This window comes from Spathaspora passalidarum (genome assembly GCF_000223485.1).
Source record: "Spathaspora passalidarum NRRL Y-27907 unplaced genomic scaffold SPAPAscaffold_1, whole genome shotgun sequence".
In the NCBI taxonomy this organism is placed as follows: domain Eukaryota; kingdom Fungi; phylum Ascomycota; class Pichiomycetes; order Serinales; family Debaryomycetaceae; genus Spathaspora; species Spathaspora passalidarum.
In genome coordinates, this window is record NW_006767425.1 from 715505 (window position 1) to 734421 (window position 18917).

Below are 18917 nucleotides of genomic sequence, written 5' to 3' on the forward strand. Positions count from 1 at the left end.
CTAATCTTTTCTGATATATTATGTATGTATGTATTGACTATTCAACCCTTTGTATTTGATTATTGCGAACCAGCAAATTTGCACATAACATGTAAACTAAATCTTGCAGGTTATATACCTTGTTTTTTCTCCTGATTGTGCTAACATGTAAAGATTGGTTGGCAAGAATTGATTTTCACACGACACAGACAAAAAAACAACTCAATGTGAACAAAACAAAAACTTTTTTCAATTTCAGGTTTCAAGATTTTTCCTCATAGCTCTCCCTCTTTTTTCAGTTTTGTCTAACTTAAAAGTGAAATAAAAACAACGGAAGAGAAATCTCAAAAGTATGTATTTTCAATCCATAATATACAAGAGATAATGATTCGTATGGAAGGCAGTGCATAAGGTGAAAAGTTGTAAAATCAATACAATTGTTTGTGTGAAATTGATGGCAAACTTGAAGTTGGAAACATCCCTTAATTTATCTGAATTGATCTGATACTCGTATTTAATGACTTTACATTAAACAATCAATTGATATTCCAGTCAATGTATAGAGGGTCCAAGATCAATTGATATAACATACTGTTACGCAATTGATTGATTAATTATTTTCATAAGGTGATCATGTTTTGTTTTGCGTGATATTATTTATTACACCAGAAATGTTACAAATTGGACAGCACCGATTGGGTGTATTTACCACCATTTTTACTACAACAAGAACCCAGAGTAATATATCAAGAATGTATTAGAAATTAAGAGAAACAACTAGATCAGTTACACGTTTATGTGGTATAAAAATGTGGTTAGTCATACTTGGGTTATTGCGGGTTGTTTATATTTTGTGTGCTGTCTATAATTAACTAAAACTGGGTGCTGGGAGAAAAACAAACCAAAATCCACACACATATTTTCCTACAACAAATGATTTTTGTGGGAGAGAAAATTTTGGGAGTTTTGCACGACCCCATTTTTTTTGTGGGTCTTTTTTCTTCCAACTTGAAAGTCAACGCCAAAATCACAACGATGACACACCCCCTCTTTTTAAACTAGGTGTGATTTTGATCATTTCAAGCAATCAATTTGACACAAAACAACCAGCGTAGTATCAATTGCAAACAATTTAGTATGTCAGCCACTATTTATTGAATCAATTGCATACAATTATTATTTGAAATTTTCTAGCATGCCGGGGCTGGTCAATTTCAAATGGATTGCCCTTTCGACGAATCTATCTCAATAATTATCAATTCGATATGATTTACTAACAACCATCTAGTTAATTGAACTCAATTAGAAAACAGAATAGTATTTATTTTTGTTTTTGAACTTCCCATTTTATTGCTTAGAAATTTTGATATCACGTTTTAAATTATAAACTACAATGCCTGCTTCCCGTGAAGACTCTGTCTACCTCGCCAAGTTAGCTGAACAAGCTGAACGTTATGAAGAAATGGTGGAAAACATGAAGGCTGTTGCCTCTTCTGGACAAGAATTATCTGTTGAAGAACGTAACTTGTTATCAGTTGCTTACAAGAATGTCATTGGTGCTCGTCGTGCTTCCTGGAGAATTGTTTCTTCGATTGAACAAAAGGAAGAATCTAAGGGTAATGAAAACCAAGTTTCTTTAATTAGAGAATACCGTGCTAAGATCGAAGCTGAATTATCTAAAATCTGTGAAGATATTCTCTCTGTTTTAACTGATCATTTGATTTCTTCTGCTCAAACTGGTGAATCCAAGGTATTCTACTACAAGATGAAGGGTGATTACCACAGATACTTGGCTGAGTTCGCCGTTGCCGACAAGCGTAAAGAAGCTGCTGATTTATCTTTAGAAGCTTATAAGGCTGCTTCTGACGTTGCTGTCACTGAATTACCACCAACTCACCCAATCAGATTGGGATTGGCCTTAAACTTTTCTGTTTTCTATTATGAAATTTTGAATTCTCCAGACAGAGCCTGTCACTTGGCCAAGCAAGCTTTTGATGATGCTGTTGCTGATTTAGAAACCTTATCTGAAGATTCATACAAGGATTCCACTTTAATCATGCAATTATTGAGAGATAACTTAACTTTATGGACCGACTTATCCGAAGCTCCAGCTGCTACCGAAGAGCAACCAGCTCAACAATCATCAGAAGCCAAGGCTGATGAAGAATAGATGTATGTAAAGTTTTAGTTATATTCTTGTGTGAATTTAATATTAAGTATTTTTAGTATTTCCAGCTTACTGCTCACCCTGGTCAACCCAAAAATTTTGTCATTATCCAACATCATCATCATCATTATCATAATTGTTTAAAATTATTGTTTATCCACCCCCCCTGTCTTATATCTTGTTTGATTTTCAGTTGCTTTGTTTTTTACTTATTTCATTTATCATTGTTTTTGTTCAATTCCTAACTACAAAATTTATTGGGTTACTCATACAATATACTAAACTATACTATACATAGAGATAGCTTTATTGTCCACCCCCCTCTTACCTCTGATTCTATATATCGAAATATAAATTGTTTGATAAGCTATTGTATCGCAGCTGTCTGTTGATGCACACATACTAATTTAAGACAAAACGCGTGTTACAATTCTTTTTGAACTCGGTGCACGCAACTGTAAACAAAAAAATTAAATTTAATCTTTGACAGTGAGCAAAAAAAAACTCTATTCCCAAAAAAACAGTTAAGATCATACTTGGCCACTAATTACAATACTTTACTAGGACGTCAACGACAAAGTAAATACATAATGCCTGAACCTGTTGGAATTACAAGTTTGCCTGATCAAAGGTATGTGTTTTACACCAATGAATTGAGACATATGTTTATGAGATCAAGCGCTCTTTTTTATTAGCCGAACTTTTTTTAAAAAAAAATGTTTGAATTTTTGTTGTTGGAATATGTCGAATATTCAACATGATCGATTTTACTAACAATATTTAATAGGTATAAGATTGTCTCTAAGGAAGGAGCCACTTTCACAATCATGGTTGCCGGTGAAAGTGGTTTGGGTAAAACCACCTTTATCAATACCCTTTTCCAAACATCTTTAAAACCTCACCAAGACCCAACTGAGAGACATAACAAATTCCAGTCAGCGCAAGAAACTGTCGAAATTGGGATTGTAAGAGCTATACTTGAAGAAAAAAATTTCAAGATTAGATTAAACATTATTGATACTCCTGGGTTTGGTAATAATGTCAATAACAACGATTCGTGGACTCCTATTATTGATTTCATTGACGATCAACATGAATCATATATGAAACAAGAAAGACAACCCCTTCGTACTAACAAGAAGGACTTGAGAGTGCACGCGTGTCTTTACTTCATCAGACCAACTGGCCACTCATTGAAGCCTTTGGATATTGAAATCATGCAAAGACTTTCAACCAGAGTAAATCTTATTCCTGTTATTGCTAAAGCTGATACTTTGTCACCTGCTGAATTGGATACTTTTAAAACTAGAATTAGAGAGATTATCGAAGCACAAGACATTAACATCTACACACCACCCTTGGAATTGGATGACCCTGCCAGTGCTGAACATGCCAAGCAATTGATTGAATCTATGCCATTTGCAATCATTGGTGCCGAAGAAGAAATTGAAATAAGCCCTGGTAAGTTCTCCAGAGGTAGAAAATACCCATGGGGAGTTGTTGAAGTTGAAAATGACGAGCATTGTGACTTCAAGAAGTTGAGAAGTTTATTGTTGAGAACAAACATGTTGGATTTAGTCTTGTCTACTAATGAAATTCACTTTGAAAACTTTAGAAGTACTAAGTTAGGAGCTGACGAAGAAGAAAACGAAGATGAATTAAAGGAAGAATTGACAAATGAAAAGGGTGAGGTTGTCAAGAAGCCTTCTATTACTAAGAAACCAAGAAGATTACACAATCCTAAATTTAAGGAAGAAGAAGACCAATTAAAGAAATTCTTTACTGAACAAGTTAAGGCCGAAGAACAAAGATTCAGACAATGGGAAACTAATATCATTAATGAAAGAAACAGATTGAATCAAGACTTGGAAGAAATGCAATTGAAGTTAAAGAACTTGGAAGAACAAATAAAGAAGTTACAATTGGCCAAACGTTAAATTATTTCTTCTTGATTGTCTATTTTTTTTTTACCTCTTCAATTTTTTTTCTCACTTATTTACATTTATATTTAAAGGTTCTTTTTGTTTTTAACATGTACGTGTGTTATCTTTATCCTCTTATTTAGGTTATATGAATATTGCTATATAATTCTTTGTGTTAATTTTGCAGTAAATAAAAATCGCCTCAAGGAATTGTGGCTGCTGGCGCGAGTTATTTGGTTGCCGGTTATAGACGGCATCACAGAAAAAAAAGAATCAAACTAATTTTACTAACAGCTCCTCCTATTATTATTAATTCAAACCACTAATCTGCAGAGAAAATTGTGCAGGAAAGCGGCTATTTTAACCAGTGAACTTTCTGTGTATACATCAATTGTTAATTTGCTCAAACTGACCTGATATGTCTGGACTCAGGGACAATCAAAATCAAATGTTATCTGGAGTAATGTATGATCCATTACAACAACAACAACCACAGCTTCTGCCTCATGCTCAAGAAGGAGAATACAGACGGCTGTCATTCGATACCAACCCATCCACTGATCCTTCCCTGCAATACCCGAAGTTCAAACGTAATTATCGTGCCTGCTTAAACTGTCGAGTTCGAAAGGTAAAATGTGATTTGGGACCTGTCGATAACCCTAGAGAAGGTAAATGTGCAAGATGTCTTCGTGAACGTAAAGATTGTGTGTTTGTGGAAAGCAAACGTGGTGGTTCCGGAAATGTGATTAGTGGGAAAAGAAAGAAGAAAACTAAGGAGGAAACACAAAAGAGTGGCTCGGAATCACCTAGAGATGGTAGTTCACCTGGCACTACAGCGCTGTATCCATATGAATCACCAGCAATTCCCAAACTCAATAATGGTGGAGTAGCTATCCAAGAGCCGCGTCAGAAACTTCCTGGAGTCAGTAGTATTTTAGGTCAAGATAGTTCCCTTCCACCTGCATCATTACCAGTTCAAACGCCAATAACAACTCCTCTGATTGCATTACCACCGTTTTCAACACCACCAACCCATGTTTCTGCTAATTTAAGTACAGCCTCAGTGCAACAGGATTCGGCTCACCAGAACAAAACTCCCAGTCATTTCTCAACAATGGAAGGAGCATTAGTCTTTTTGGCAAAGGCAGCGGGAACTATAGCAAAGGCAGATGAGAGAGATAATATAGATGGTAGAGCCAGGTATGAACAAATAGAGGCGAAAATGAGAAGTGAAACAAACAGCGTATTGTCTAACTCGGAACAATCAAATCTGGATATGCCAGACCAGAACAACAATGGTGACGATATATCAGGTGCTTCTTCAAGAGCGCATACCCCCGGCGTGCAACATACAGCCAATGTAACTGAAAATTCTAATCAAGGACTAGAACAGGATGGTACTGCTGACACCGACCTGAATAGCCAGCATGGTCTCCATAGACACCACCACCACCATCATCATCACCACCAGAGAGGCGCTCAAAAATCTTCAATTCCTGCTTTTATATTGCCAAGTACTACAAAGAGAATGACAATGCCCCCTGCAGAAAGTGGTTATGCGGTGAGACCTAAAGCATCCAATAAACTTTCTAATATTGAGTATATTGGCCCAGCCCCTAATGGAATCTTAACCGAACAAGAAGCAGAACGGTTGATTAATCTATTCTTCACAACTATGCATCCGTTCTTCCCACATTTACCCAAGTTTCTTCATTCACCCAAAGTTCTTTCCGGATATCCGATTTTATTGTGTGCCATTTTAACAATTTCATCTCGATATCATCCATTTGAAAACAATGTAAGTACTTCTGGAAACACCAGTGTACCTAGAAATATCGAAGTTCACGATCGATTATGGCTCTATGTCCAAAGGTTAATTTCACAAACGGTTTGGGCAGAAGCAAGTACCAGATCAATCGGGACAATTTTTGCATTTTTGTTATTCACGGAATGGAATCCACGTGCTATCCATTGGAGATGGTCAGATTACGCTAATAAAGCAGAAGAAAACAACGATGAAGTATCAGGTTCATCGGCAAACTTGTCTGCATTTAATGGGGATACCAGTGGTGGCACTGGTGCTGACAGTGAGCCTAACCTTGCTGGATTGGGTGCTATGAGAAGAAGTTATAGAATGGCGTGGATGTTGATCGGTTCGGCTGTTAGATTGGCGCAAGATATGGGGTTTATGGAAATAAGCTCCAAGACATTCATTGCTACCCATACCGCCGAAATCAACTCCGTTATGAATATTGCAAGACGGTCGATGTTGGCTCATTCGCTATCAGAAGTAGATTTAGATGAAGATGAGATAACAGAAGAGGATATGGAAGAGGTCGAGGAGGAAGATGATGATGACAGAATGCTCAAAATGTCAGAAGAAGATTTGAGGCGTGTTTCAAGTGAGCACGTTCTTAAATTTACGAAATCTCAGAAGGCACAAATTGAGTTGCTCCAAATCATTTCTCTTGGTCATGAATCTTTGTATGGGTATAAGGCACAACTAGGGCTGCTTTCTCAAAGTCAGAATTTGTCAGTGTTGAACATAATTAGTCCATTGATTAATAATTGGGGTCGCAAGTATAAAACATTTCTTACCCCCTCAAACAATAAATTGCTCAAGCATGTGTCCAACATAACCACTCATTGGTTGAAACCAAACTCAAAAGTGTGTCATGAGATTGCTGAATATATAGAGCGGGAATCCTTCATATTTGAGTTCAACTATGTGAAGCTTTACATTTATTCACTTGCATTGAGTCCATCACCTCGGGCTTTACTTGAGCAAAAGAAGAATAGAAAACACGGCAAGGTTACATTGAAATTAGATGAAATGTCCAAATCAGCAAAGTATATTGAACAGGCATTTACCGCGGCTAATGAAATGTTATATGCTGCTCATAGAGTTCATAGATTAAAGATGCTTAGGTTTATGCCGGTCAGATGGTTAACGAGAATGGTTAGAGCCGTTGCTTTCATTGTAAAATGTTATTTGACAATCATGGCTCATAAGAATTCGTCAAGGAGTGGATCTACCAGTTCGATAGATAACTATGATTCTACAATCTTGTCGCTTTCCTTAATCACCATTGATGATATTACACTGTCAATTCAAAGAGCTGCTATCACCTTACGGGATTGTTCTCCGGACGAATTACATTTATGCACAAGATATTCAAACGTTTTAATGTATTTGTGTTCTGAGATGAAGACAAGAAAAAACCACTATGAAGAGGAGCAAGCCGCCGAAGATGCAGAGGAACGCGCCCATTTGCAAGAGCAACAGCATATGGCCAAAAGGCAAAAAGTCATGTCGGAACCGGTGCCGTCCAATGACATGGCATCATCGATGTTCCAGCCGCAGCCAGTACAGTATGAAGGCAACGGAAATGAAAACATGCCCAGCCCTCAGATGGCATATCCAATGCAACAGCAAACAACCCAGCTGTCCATGGATTCATTCGGGTATGGCCAATCACTGTATTTCAAGAATGGTTCAATCTCGCAAAGTGAGAGTATGACACCAAACGACTCTAATACACCATTGCAAACCTTGATGGGAGATAGTGAGGTAATTGATTGGTTTATGAATAATCGTACCATTGGTCTTGATTTCGTAGGACCATGGACGGAAATGATCGAACAGCAATTGAACTTGAACGACCAATTCAACTTTAATGATGCCCTTTAAATTAATGTATATATATTTTCTTATATAGAGGGGAAATTTTTTATCTTGTAGCGAATTATTAATTTTCCCAACCTTGAATATGGTTAATTATAGACATGTAGAAATCCCGAGACTTATCATTGATTGAAATTCCATGGCTTGAAGATAAGAATGTGTTAATTCCCTCGATGGTGTCTGCATAAGCCTCAGGAAGATATGGTACAGCAGTTCTAGCTTCAAATAAATAGTTGCTTTGGGGTTTTGTTGAAGGTGGGTTTTTGTAGTAATCATTTTTATCGAAATCGATAGTATCAACAGTAACAGAAAGATCAAGCTTGAAAGCGATACCTGAACATTGTAATTCATAACTAATATCGTTTAATTTCTTCACATAAGTGTTGGCATTAATATTCCCCATTCCTGCCAAATATTTAAGCAAGGCGATTGCCTTATTTACCTGGGGATATACCTTACCACGAAGACCAGCGATAATAAGCATCATCAAGGACGAAAATAAATGGTGACTGTCCCAGTAACCCAACACAAAGATCTTTTGGCAGGTGTATAATCTCGCCACTATATCAATGGTACTACACGATACAAACATCCCCTTGGCAATTGTAGCTTCAATATCATGATAGTTTTCAAGTAATTCAGAAGATGAAGGGTCTGTAGCGAGGGAAAGCAAGGGCTTCGTGAGCAAAATGTTCAACTGGTGGTATCTAAGTAACAAATTAGCGAGCATTCTTGAACCATCATTAACATAGTCTATACCTCTAAATTTCGACAACAAAGGAAATTCAAAATTCTTAATCAAGTCTGATGATGACGTTAAGATATTCTTCAACAAAAGTTTCTGGTTAAATTGGTTGGTGTTGATGTAATTAACCAGAAAAGTTCGTATATTTGGCCCATAGATCAACCGAACAAACTTTGTGACATATTTCGTCAAATGCACGTTGGTCTCAAGAATAGTGCCATCAAATGAATCACCTAAATCGAATGTATTTTCAGTTGGCAAGTCAACATCCGTATCTGTATATTGAAAGTTTTCAGTTTTTGCAGCCCACAAAGAATCAATAACAAAGATAGTCCACCATAATCTCTTTGACCTTTCTGCAAAAATACGAAGTTCTCGATACTCTTCAGGTGACTTATTTCCAGGAATATCTCTTTGACGGTGATATCCCTGGGCTACAGCTGAACGAGCGGCAATTCCCAAGTAATTGTAGGCAATATTGTAACGCGCTAAATTGACCGAGTAAAGACCTAACAACAAGGAACTTTGCATAAAGGTGATATCAAGGTCGGATCTAGTTAACCGAAACAAGTGTTCTGCCAACAAATAGTATTCCATTCCAGGGTACTTATTTTCGTCAGTTTTAACATTCAACAATTGTTCACCAAATGCAATTAAAATAAAGAAATAACAAAGCGAGATCTGAGTTATAGATCTAAGCGGTGGCTCAGAGTTCTGGTGGGTCTGAGGCTGTCCCAGAGTTTGCTGTTGTTGCTCCTGCTGCAACCCGTCAAATAATGCATAGATATCATTGGTCAAATCCAAAAATTCTTGAATGGCCAACAAATAAAATTCTTGATTATAAGTGAAATATACTTTATTGACCAAGTTAAGGGCATAGGTTCTTTCAGGTAATTTGTTTTGGCAAGCGAGTAACAAGTTGTATTGCAAATCATAGTCGTCAAATTCTGGCGCGTAGAAGTTGACAAGTTCTATCCCATTAATGACGTTCCCACTTACTGGGATCTTTTTCGTAGATCCTATGGTCGACATCGATGGATACGAATGAGAAGCAGATGTACCCACGGTTGTAGTATTAAGAGGGGCACGTTCGGGCTCGGTTGTGTGCGATGGGTTAGATGACGCGATAATTGATTCCAAGTATTCGACTCTATCGTGCAACTTATTCAAGTCCGACTCCATGATGACAATTTTTCTATCTTTGGTAGGATACACACATGCATCTCCTTTGTTAATGCTTTTACAGTTAGCACACGCAGGTCTTTCGCCGGAACACTTTATCTTCGATACTTTGCAACGAGTACAGGCATAATGGGATCTCCCAAATACCTTTAATGGTTTTGGCTTCTGAATGTTTCCACTCATCGGTACTGTATAATTTATATGAATAGTAGAATGCAGCTGAGTAGTGCTAGTTATAATAATACAATGTATAAAAATTCAAAGGCAAACAAGTTTTCGTATGTCAACGTACATACATATAGGTTAATAATCTATCCAAACAGGTATATGGATATCAACTAGCTTGTGGTCAGATGCGAATATCAAATACAGTCGAGGTGAATTGCTTCCCGATTTCAAGTTCAGCTAGTCTTTGAATTTTATGTGTTCTATCGCCTAGAAATGCTAAACTCCGTGACCAGTATCCAATTAGACTTTGCTTTTTTTTATCCAAAATGGTAATACCTATCTATGCAGCAATATGATCGTCAAAATCGATCTATAGAATGAGCGAAAAGATCTGCCTCCTGAGATCTTTACCTAGTCGAAGACTGTGATGTAACAATTGATATTTCGGCTTGGTGAGTACAATGGTTGGAGGCGCAAGTGTATTTTTTTCAAACCTTATGCCTGGCTGCCAGTCAATTGATCAAAAGTTTCCAAAGTTCCAGGGTTCTTCCTCCGCAAGCAGTACTGTAATGCTTTCCGTTTACGAGGTTATATTGGATAATGAAAAACTGATTCAAAAAGATTAAAATTTTTTATGTAGTCTGAATAACACAAATATATTATATATGCACATGTATGAAAAATATCTTAGCAAATTTACGGCGGGAGTTTATTTTTTATGTGGGCAGAATATATTTTTTATGTACCTCCCAGTTTTCCATTGCTCGCCTCAGAGATGAAATTAAATATTCTTGCTCAGTATTTGCATGGTTTTAGATCATTTTGCGCTCTTAGTTGGTGATGAATAAACCATGAGAATGTTGTTAGCGGTAACCCCCAAGTTCAAAGCCTGATTTAATTGTGTTTACGAGAAAAAAAAACTGTCAAACGTATCAGGAGAGCCTCCCCCTGAGCTAATGCATAAACGGATACAATCGAGCGACCATTTAACATGCAGAGAAAAACAGCCCCAATTGGAAGGGATATAATTGACGGAAAATAATATCCATTTGTTAATGAAATACTTGCAAAGATGGAAGGTTGAATCTAGTGTGTGTGGCCTAAGGACGTCAATATTTTTTCATCGGTTGTTTTGTACAAATTTGAAACAACCGCGCGCAAAAACGCAGTACAACCGCCAAACTTACAATGAAACAATTGGGGTAAACCATACCGAAACACAGGCGGGCCTACTTTTTCTAGGGGAGCAGAATCAAAATGATAAGATATCCAAATCTAGAATGATGACTAAGATGAAATGATACACACTTTAAAAATTTTAGAAGGTCCGGAACAGCCGCCCGAGCTTACCCCACGCAGGTCTGCTTAAATTTCAAATTGTCTTTAGATTAATTGTGGAGAGCAACTTCGAAATTATATCTTTAGTGCTGATTTTTAAACAAAAATAAATCACTTTTCCCTTGCGTCGATCTTGATATTTTTCGTAATTAATAATTATCGTAGACACATAAGATGAGGGGAAAACTGTCAAATCAGACCACTATAAATGGAATTATGATCATTTGAATTTCACAGTTCATCGAAATTACGAACATTCCGATGCATTAGACGATAACAAGAATGGAGAAGATGCGATAGTTTAAAAGTAACTACGAGAATGTTTGTCGAAAGCGCAGAGATTTAAATATTAGAAAGCGCAAGCTACATCCCAGATTGGCAGTTTGATCATAGAAAGTGGTCCCAATTGGAAACCGATTTTGTACTCAAATAACTTAGATGTATTGTTTACCTTGCAACGGACTTGTGGCATGAACTAAAAACGCCTTCTGTGTGTTTCTGGAAGCCAGCATTAGATACATATTATTACCCCAGACGAGGTGGTAAACTCATAAGGCATTAGTGATTGCTTTGTGGTATTCATGAGTGGTCCTCCCTGAAGCTCGCTATCTCCCTGACACCATAACCCAATAGAGTAATTAGTGGCTGCGAATAGACGGATATTAAGAAAGATGTCTTATTCTCCGTTTTATTGGGCAACTTAACAAAGTCGACTAAAACTAGTCGAGATGCAGGCACAGCCACAATTGTCAAGCGTTATCTATAGTTAAACACCTCATTATTTAATTGTTTATCGGAAAAGTTATTTCTTATTTTTATTGCACTAGGATTGCACAGAAATCGCATTTTGGCTTAGAAAAAAATGTGTACATTTTTTGTAATTTCATTGTTGTTGGGCAAAGGGAGAACCGAGGGTGAAAAAAAAATTTTCCCAATTTTTTTTTGATCTACTAAGAAATCGGAAAATGATCCGGCGAAACACAAAAAAACTACAAAGTCTTACAAGGGAACGTGGAGCGTGGAAACATAGACGGTATGTAGAACAATACAGAAACCATAAAGTAAAACGAGACTAAGAGCAATTGTTTACAATATTTTACTATCACATTTAACACCAGCAACGCGTGAGAGTACTCACAACAGAGAAATACGAGTTTCCAAACAGAATTCTTCTAGATTTTGACGGCGATGCGGGTTGACTGGGCAATGATCTAGATCCGCAGTAAGTTCGAAATCAATTTTGTAGCCGGAGTAATAAATTTACTCTCAATTCGATGGAATATGTGACACTGCCGTATGGAAAGATGGTGCCTAAGGGCGGTTACACTATGCTTATCTAGTTTACTTTCTAGCCTCACAATTAATTTCTAAAGTGTGCGTAAAATATGAATCCTGTTGTCAAGTGCATCCCTAAATTGCTCAAAAATATTTTTTAAGCCGCAGAAGTCTAAAATTTTACAGCCGATTGTATGCCGGAAAATCACACATTATCGAAGGCTTACGAACTGACTTGACCTAGACCATACTTAATACACTGGCCAATTAGACATACAGGTAGTCTAGATCATATGCATGAAAGATAAAATGTAAGACATCCAAAGGTGTTTTTCTCTTATTAGTAATTTGGAAAACATAGGCAAATTCTGGTTATGAGCACTTGAGCACTTGAGCGTAGTACTTACCCCATGTAGAAGTAAACAAAGGGATTGATTTAGCACGACACCTTCGATTATCCTGCCAAAACGGTTGAAAGGTAAACAAAGTGGAGAGATGATGAACACTGAAGCTAAGGAGCGGACTTTCCTCTTCAACATTTGTGGTTGTCTGGTGTAAATTATAGTTTTTGCCTAACCTGTAGTGGACAGCCTTGATTATGAAACCCACTTTCTAGGAGTCGTTACTTACTACCAGGAAATGGATCAACTTTTAACCTAGAATTCTAGCACCATAGAGCGTCACAGAACCTACACGCACCGGGCTTAATGCAAGGCAAATTGCAATTTTTTACTATTAATAGTAGTTTTTTTCTTTTTGTGCGTCATTAAAAGGCTTTAAATTGTTCCGGGAATATTACATATATTCCGAGGGTAAATACAGGCATCAAGCTGACGCTCTGCGCTAATAATCTTATGGTGAGACGTAAAGGTAGCAATAAACAAGCCCGCACTAACATAGACTGCTATTGATCGGGTTAAACGGGCAAAGAACATATACTGGTTTGAGTGAATATGAAATATGTAACTTTGTGCTATACAGCAAACAGATCAAGGTATTGCCTGTTTTGGAGTGAAACAACAAAAAATAAAATATTTTTTGAACTAGATTTCTTTATTAAAAATTTTTTGTTATTCTATGAGAGTTTTCAAGTTTCGACAGAATTCGAACAAACGAGCCCACAACACAACCAGCACCACTTTAAACTCTGAGAAATATTGTGTCACATCCCCCTATTTTAAATTACCCTTTCCGAAAGAATTTTTTTTTTATTAAATTTCTTCTTCCTCCTTTTTAAATCTCTTTTCATTTTCTTTCTTCTTTCTTTACATTCTTAACTAACTAGAAAAGATGCAATTCAAGAAAGTCTTTGCTGTTGCCGCCGTTGCTGGTGTCGCCCTCGCTGCTGACAAGAACAGTATGTACCTTATTTTCCTGTTAAAGTTTCTGAATTCGGTTGTGGCCATTATGGTGTGACTACTGATCTACTCGGAATACTCTATTTGATAACTAGGGATTCCATGTGGCCAGTCAGTCATTCCAGGATCAACACACCAAACAGGGTCTATGCTAAAATTAGATCATTTCCATGATGTTGTGAGTTTGAATAAAAGCAGGTGTTCGTCAATTTTCATAAGATATTCATCAAATATTGTATTTCCTCGAGGATTTTGACAGTAGGATTAGATTACATCGGTCAAATGTGGTACTGGGACCTCATAACTTAGAATTAAGTGTTGTTACATACGTCTAGCCTTTTTCTGGAAAAAGGCTATTTTTAGATTATTGAGGTTTTTTTCTACTCCCCTCCCCCCTCACCAGCCACGACACAAGATAAAGATCATCCGTCTAAACCAGACGTAAAAATGACATGATATCAAGAGTTTGACCGATGCTAATACTACAGATTCTATGACTACGAAATAGACGGATATTTGTATGTGGGAAATTCAACACATTGTCAATTTTTTTTTGATTTAGTTTTCGAGAAACGTTTTTTTTTTTTGATCCCCTGAGCCGCAAACCCAAGAAAAAAATTTCAGTTTACGATTGCATGCATAGAAAATATTTAAAACAGAAACTTTGCAACATGTGTAAGAGGTTAAATTTACTAACATTTTAATTATAGACTCCACCTTGACCACTGCTACTCCATCTGTCACCAAGGACTGTTCCTTCTCTGACTTTACCGCCACTCAATCTGCTCAAGTTGCTCAAGTTGCTGCTTGTCCAACTGCCGTTGGTGATATCACCATCTATGGTGATGCTTTCGGAAACATTGATTTGACTGGTTTAGAACAAGTTTACGGTGACTTGTCTATTAAGAATGCCACCAAGGCTGCTGGTGTCAATGCTCCAACTTTACAATTAGTTTCTGGTAGCCTTGAACTTAACGCCAACACCATTTTGTCCAACTTGAACTTGGCTCAATTGACTACCGTTGGTACTTTGAACTTCAACGCTTTACCAGCTTTAGAAACCACTGGTTTAACCGCTGGTATTACTTCTGCTGATTCCGTTATCATTTCTGACACTGGTTTATCTTCATTAACCGGTATTAACGTTTTCGAATTAAAGACCTTCAATGTTAACAACAATGACCAAATTGAAACCATTAACTCTGGTTTAAAGAGAGTTACTGACACTTTGGACATTTCCTACAATGCCGAAAAGGTTGATGTGACTTTAGATCAATTAACTGGTGCTAACAACATCATTTTGCAATCCATCAACTCCATTTCTGCTCAAAACTTGACTGTTGCTAACGGTTCCGTTGCTGTTTCTTCTTCTTCTGTTGACAAGGTTCAATTCAAGAAATTGCAAACCATTGGTAAGTCCTTGACCATTAACAAGAACGATGACTTGGAAGAATTAGATTTCCCTAAGTTGACTTCTATCGGTGGTGCTTTGGAAATCTCTGACAACGACAAGTTAGACTCCTTTGATGGTTTCCCACAATTGAAGACCATTGGTGGTTCCGTTAACATGAACGGTACTTTCAACAACGGTACTTTTGAATCCTTACAAAGAGTTGCTGGTGGTTTCACCTTAAAGACTGACGGTGAATTATCATGTCAAGCTTTCAACAAGTTGAACTCTAACGGTGATGTTAAGGGTGACAAGTTCCAATGTGAAGACAGAGTTACCACCACTTCTTCTTCTTCTAAGAAGAATGGTTCTACTGAAACTGACTCTTCTGATGACTCTACTGGTGCTGCTGAAACCACCACTTCCAAGAAGAACGATGCTCCATCCCCAGCTGGTAAGTTAGCTTCCGTTGTTGCTGCTTTTGCCGCTATTGGTGTTGCTTTAATCTAAACTTAGAGACTCCAGTTATTGTATTGTTATATTTTCCTGTTATTTTATATGTTCTTAATAAATGAGTAACGGGGGAGATATATGCAACATTTGTACATTATTACATTAGAGGAGAGGTCAAATTTTCTATATAGAGTTGGTTGAAGAGAATTCCACCATATGCTAGCCGTGTTTTTTCTTTTAGTTGTTTAATTTCTTATCTTTTTATTACCTTTCTTTTATAATCGTGTGTTTTTATTAATCTCTTTCTATAAATAATGGACAAAAATTTCTATAAGTTTTCAATACTTTTATAACTCATTGGCTTGAATGTATTCTATTTTGGGCATGTTTAACAACTCTGCAACCTCTTTAACGTACATGTTTGCAACCTGTTCTACTGTTGCTGAGGTTTCACCTAGTTCTTTCATAATTGAAGTAGCACGTTTGCCGTCGAGTCCACACATGATAAAACTGTTCATAAACTTCAAATCAGGATTTACATTAAGTGAAATTCCATACTCAGATATCCCTCTCTTGATTCTAATACCCACACTAGCAATTTTATCGTCGGCAGAAGTCCAAACACCAGGGTTTTCTATGACTTCCGATTTCAATCCGAAATTATTCAAAAGGGTTCTTTTCACACTTTCGAGAAGAATACTAGTAACAAAACATTTCGCCGTTAAGTTATGGAATGCCTTGATATCAATGACAGAGTATGCCACGAGTTGTCCCTTACCATGCCATGTGACTTGTCCTCCTCGGTCCAACTGGTGGAATTCACATCCTGATTTCTCGTATTGTTCACGTAACTCAGGACTTACCTCTTCTTTTGAACGTAAACCTCCAGCGTACACGTTATTAAATTCGAATGTTAATATCGTAGGTAATGGTTTCAAATCTAAGATTTTGTCAATCAACTGAGTTTCCTTATACGTTAAGGTATCACCTCTCGTCTTTTGTATTTTTCTGATGTTGAATTCAGTAGATTTAAAGTGTAAGTTGTGATTCACTAATGCTTGCTGGATATCTAATCCATGTTGGAACGAAGTTATCCCTGGGAAATGAATATGTCGAAGTGTTCCATAGCTTTCTCTAATAGGCCAAAACTTCTTCTTGGGCTTCAAAGTAATAGGACAGATCCTGGAAGATGCTTCTTGTAGCAACTGTACGCTTACTCTCATCGTTGTCCAGTTCGACCTAGGCAAGAAAATTTTGTGATCTGATCTCAATATTTACAGCCAGTTCAATTTTTTTGGCTGTCAATCGAATCAACTACCAAACAACTCAATTCAATCAATTGCAAAGAACATTCAGGAATGACCAACAATGCATTCCGAAGACCAAAGCCATTGTACGCCACATCCATGGCTAAACCACAACCGATTCGACCGGCTATCTCGGCCGTCACTGCAACAACATCCAATGCCACAGCCATGAATCGTCATGGCCTGAGTCAAACTTCCAGTAGTACCAGTGCAACCTCTGGCCGTGCCAGTGGGGTTTTGTCTCCTATTAGTTCTCCTGGCTCTACGCCCACACCAAGTAACAGTACTACTAAGAAGGATATTAAGGTGAGGAAACCTAGAAGTATTGTTTCCTCTGATTTAGACGAGGGTCTGATATATGATGATGATTTGTATTCGGAAGAATTGAGGTTCTTATACAGGTTGTATGTTCCTAATAAGTATCGAATCAAGAATAATAAACAATTGCTTAAGCATTTATTGAATCATTTACCCAGAATTATACCTAATCCTACAAACCTAAATATAGATAACAATACTATAGATTTGAACTTTCAAGTGCATTTATTTTTAAGTACCATTATGGTAAAATTTGTCAATTCATGGTATTTTACCAAATTGAATACTAATAATGTTGAGTTTGTCAATTTGTTGTATCAAATTATGTGTGATTTTGTGAAAGATTTCTCGAAAAGAATAAACGAGGTAATACAGCAAGATAAGAGTCTTGAGCTAATTGACGAGTTTTCAAACATACTCAATGGTCATTTGAATAAATTAGTAAGTGAGCCTAATTCCAAATATGCATATAAAATAGTCAATGACTACTACGAAGAAGCAAAATCAACAAATAGTTTCAAATATAATACAAACACACATCCTGAAGAAGTAGTTACCGACTATCTTCATTTGCAACACATCATATTTGATCAGAGTCAACTAATTACAGAACAAGAACAAACATTGAACTATTTGAGAGTCATATTCAAACAAATCTTGCAGGCGACATTTGAGTCAGACGAATACTCTCCAAACCCATTGACTTCTGAGATTGCTACAAACTTGGTTACATTGTTAATGAGTGATTTAGTCTTGAATAGGCTTGTGGAAAAGTTATCATCCCCTGAATTTATATTAGTGACTGTTGTAAACACGATAGTAACCAAATTAATTGATTTGATTAATGGGAAGAATAGAGTTGTCACACAGACTAGGACCGGCTGGAGTGCTAAGCTTAAACAATTCCTAAATTCTTCATATCACAAGATTAGTGACTTCATTGTGAATATTTCATATGGTACGAAAAACATAATTCAAGGTTCACCCGAAGAAGAAGATATTCCGTTTGACGTATTTGACAATTCCTTGGTGAAGCTAATAAACACAATAACTAATTTCAGTGAACGAAAGCCATTAGTGACAAACTTTCTCACATTTATTAGAAGTGCATTAAAATTGAACGAGAAATTGAATATGAAAGTGAATTCTATTTGTTCCAGATACATTGCCAATAAAATCAAGACTTCATTGACTGAGGATTTCATATCAGGAGTCATATCTGACTTACGAATAAAGCTATTCTATCCGGAGAACAACTCAGATAATGAAGAAGTTACACCTACAGTCAACCACATAACTGACAAATTCATAGATTTGTACCAGGATAGATTACCCCAACTTCTTGGGGGATACGTTGGGTCCAATTTGCTCAAGTATGATAAAGAATCCGACCAAGAGCAACGGGAATCTATAAAACGAATGTTGATAATTTTTAACCTGGTAGATATCAAGGATGAGATTGGCCAACCAGCTACCAGAATGAACAAACTACTAATTATGAAAGTTTTGGATTGTATAGTTGCAAATTTATACCCAGAATTATTATGATCACGTGATGAAGTAATTCTGATCCCGAGAGGGTCAGTTGATTTTTTTTTAAGTATTTTTATACGAATATACGAAATCAAGG

At 36.8% G+C, this 18917-nt stretch overlaps 7 protein-coding genes across 7 annotated transcripts; 5 read left to right on the forward strand and 2 right to left on the reverse strand. All coding sequences in view use genetic code 12, as the record gives it.

Moving 5' to 3' along the window:
* Positions 1-270: 270 nt before the first annotated feature.
* BMH1 (14-3-3 family protein) lies at positions 271-2510 on the forward strand (the record flags this gene model as incomplete). The annotated part of the gene is made up of 2 exons (XM_007372306.1): positions 271-329; positions 1268-2510. One exon carries the CDS (start codon positions 1373-1375, stop codon positions 2147-2149), a length of 777 nt encoding a protein of 258 aa, XP_007372368.1.
* Positions 2511-2691: 181 nt separating this feature from the next.
* CDC12 (septin) lies at positions 2692-4245 on the forward strand (the record flags this gene model as incomplete). Its single annotated transcript, XM_007372307.1, has 2 exons — positions 2692-2777; positions 2934-4245. The coding sequence occupies 2 exons, from the start codon at positions 2737-2739 to the stop codon at positions 4081-4083; spliced, it is 1191 nt and encodes a 396-aa protein (XP_007372369.1).
* Positions 4246-4373: 128 nt separating this feature from the next.
* On the forward strand, positions 4374-8918 carry ARO80 (Aro80p; the record flags this gene model as incomplete). Its single annotated transcript, XM_007372308.1, has 3 exons — positions 4374-4997; positions 5133-5381; positions 5544-8918. 3 exons carry the CDS (start codon positions 4487-4489, stop codon positions 7757-7759), a joined length of 2976 nt encoding a protein of 991 aa, XP_007372370.1.
* Positions 6678-10239, reverse strand: SPAPADRAFT_145660 (Zn(II)2Cys6 transcription factor; the record flags this gene model as incomplete). Its single annotated transcript, XM_007372309.1, has 1 exon — positions 6678-10239. The coding sequence occupies one exon, from the start codon at positions 9861-9863 to the stop codon at positions 7818-7820; it is 2046 nt and encodes a 681-aa protein (XP_007372371.1).
* A 3489-nt stretch (positions 10240-13728) lies between these two features.
* On the forward strand, positions 13729-16908 carry ECM33 (Ecm33p; the record flags this gene model as incomplete). Its single annotated transcript, XM_007372310.1, has 2 exons — positions 13729-13818; positions 14530-16908. 2 exons carry the CDS (start codon positions 13752-13754, stop codon positions 15717-15719), a joined length of 1257 nt encoding a protein of 418 aa, XP_007372372.1.
* On the reverse strand, positions 16010-16885 carry SPAPADRAFT_132353 (lipoyl(octanoyl) transferase; the record flags this gene model as incomplete). Its single annotated transcript, XM_007372311.1, has 1 exon — positions 16010-16885. One exon carries the CDS (start codon positions 16883-16885, stop codon positions 16010-16012), a length of 876 nt encoding a protein of 291 aa, XP_007372373.1.
* Positions 16909-17838: 930 nt separating the features above from the next.
* On the forward strand, positions 17839-18913 carry SPAPADRAFT_58086 (uncharacterized protein; the record flags this gene model as incomplete). Its single annotated transcript, XM_007372312.1, has 1 exon — positions 17839-18913. The coding sequence occupies one exon, from the start codon at positions 18026-18028 to the stop codon at positions 18833-18835; it is 810 nt and encodes a 269-aa protein (XP_007372374.1).
* Positions 18914-18917: the final 4 nt, after the last annotated feature.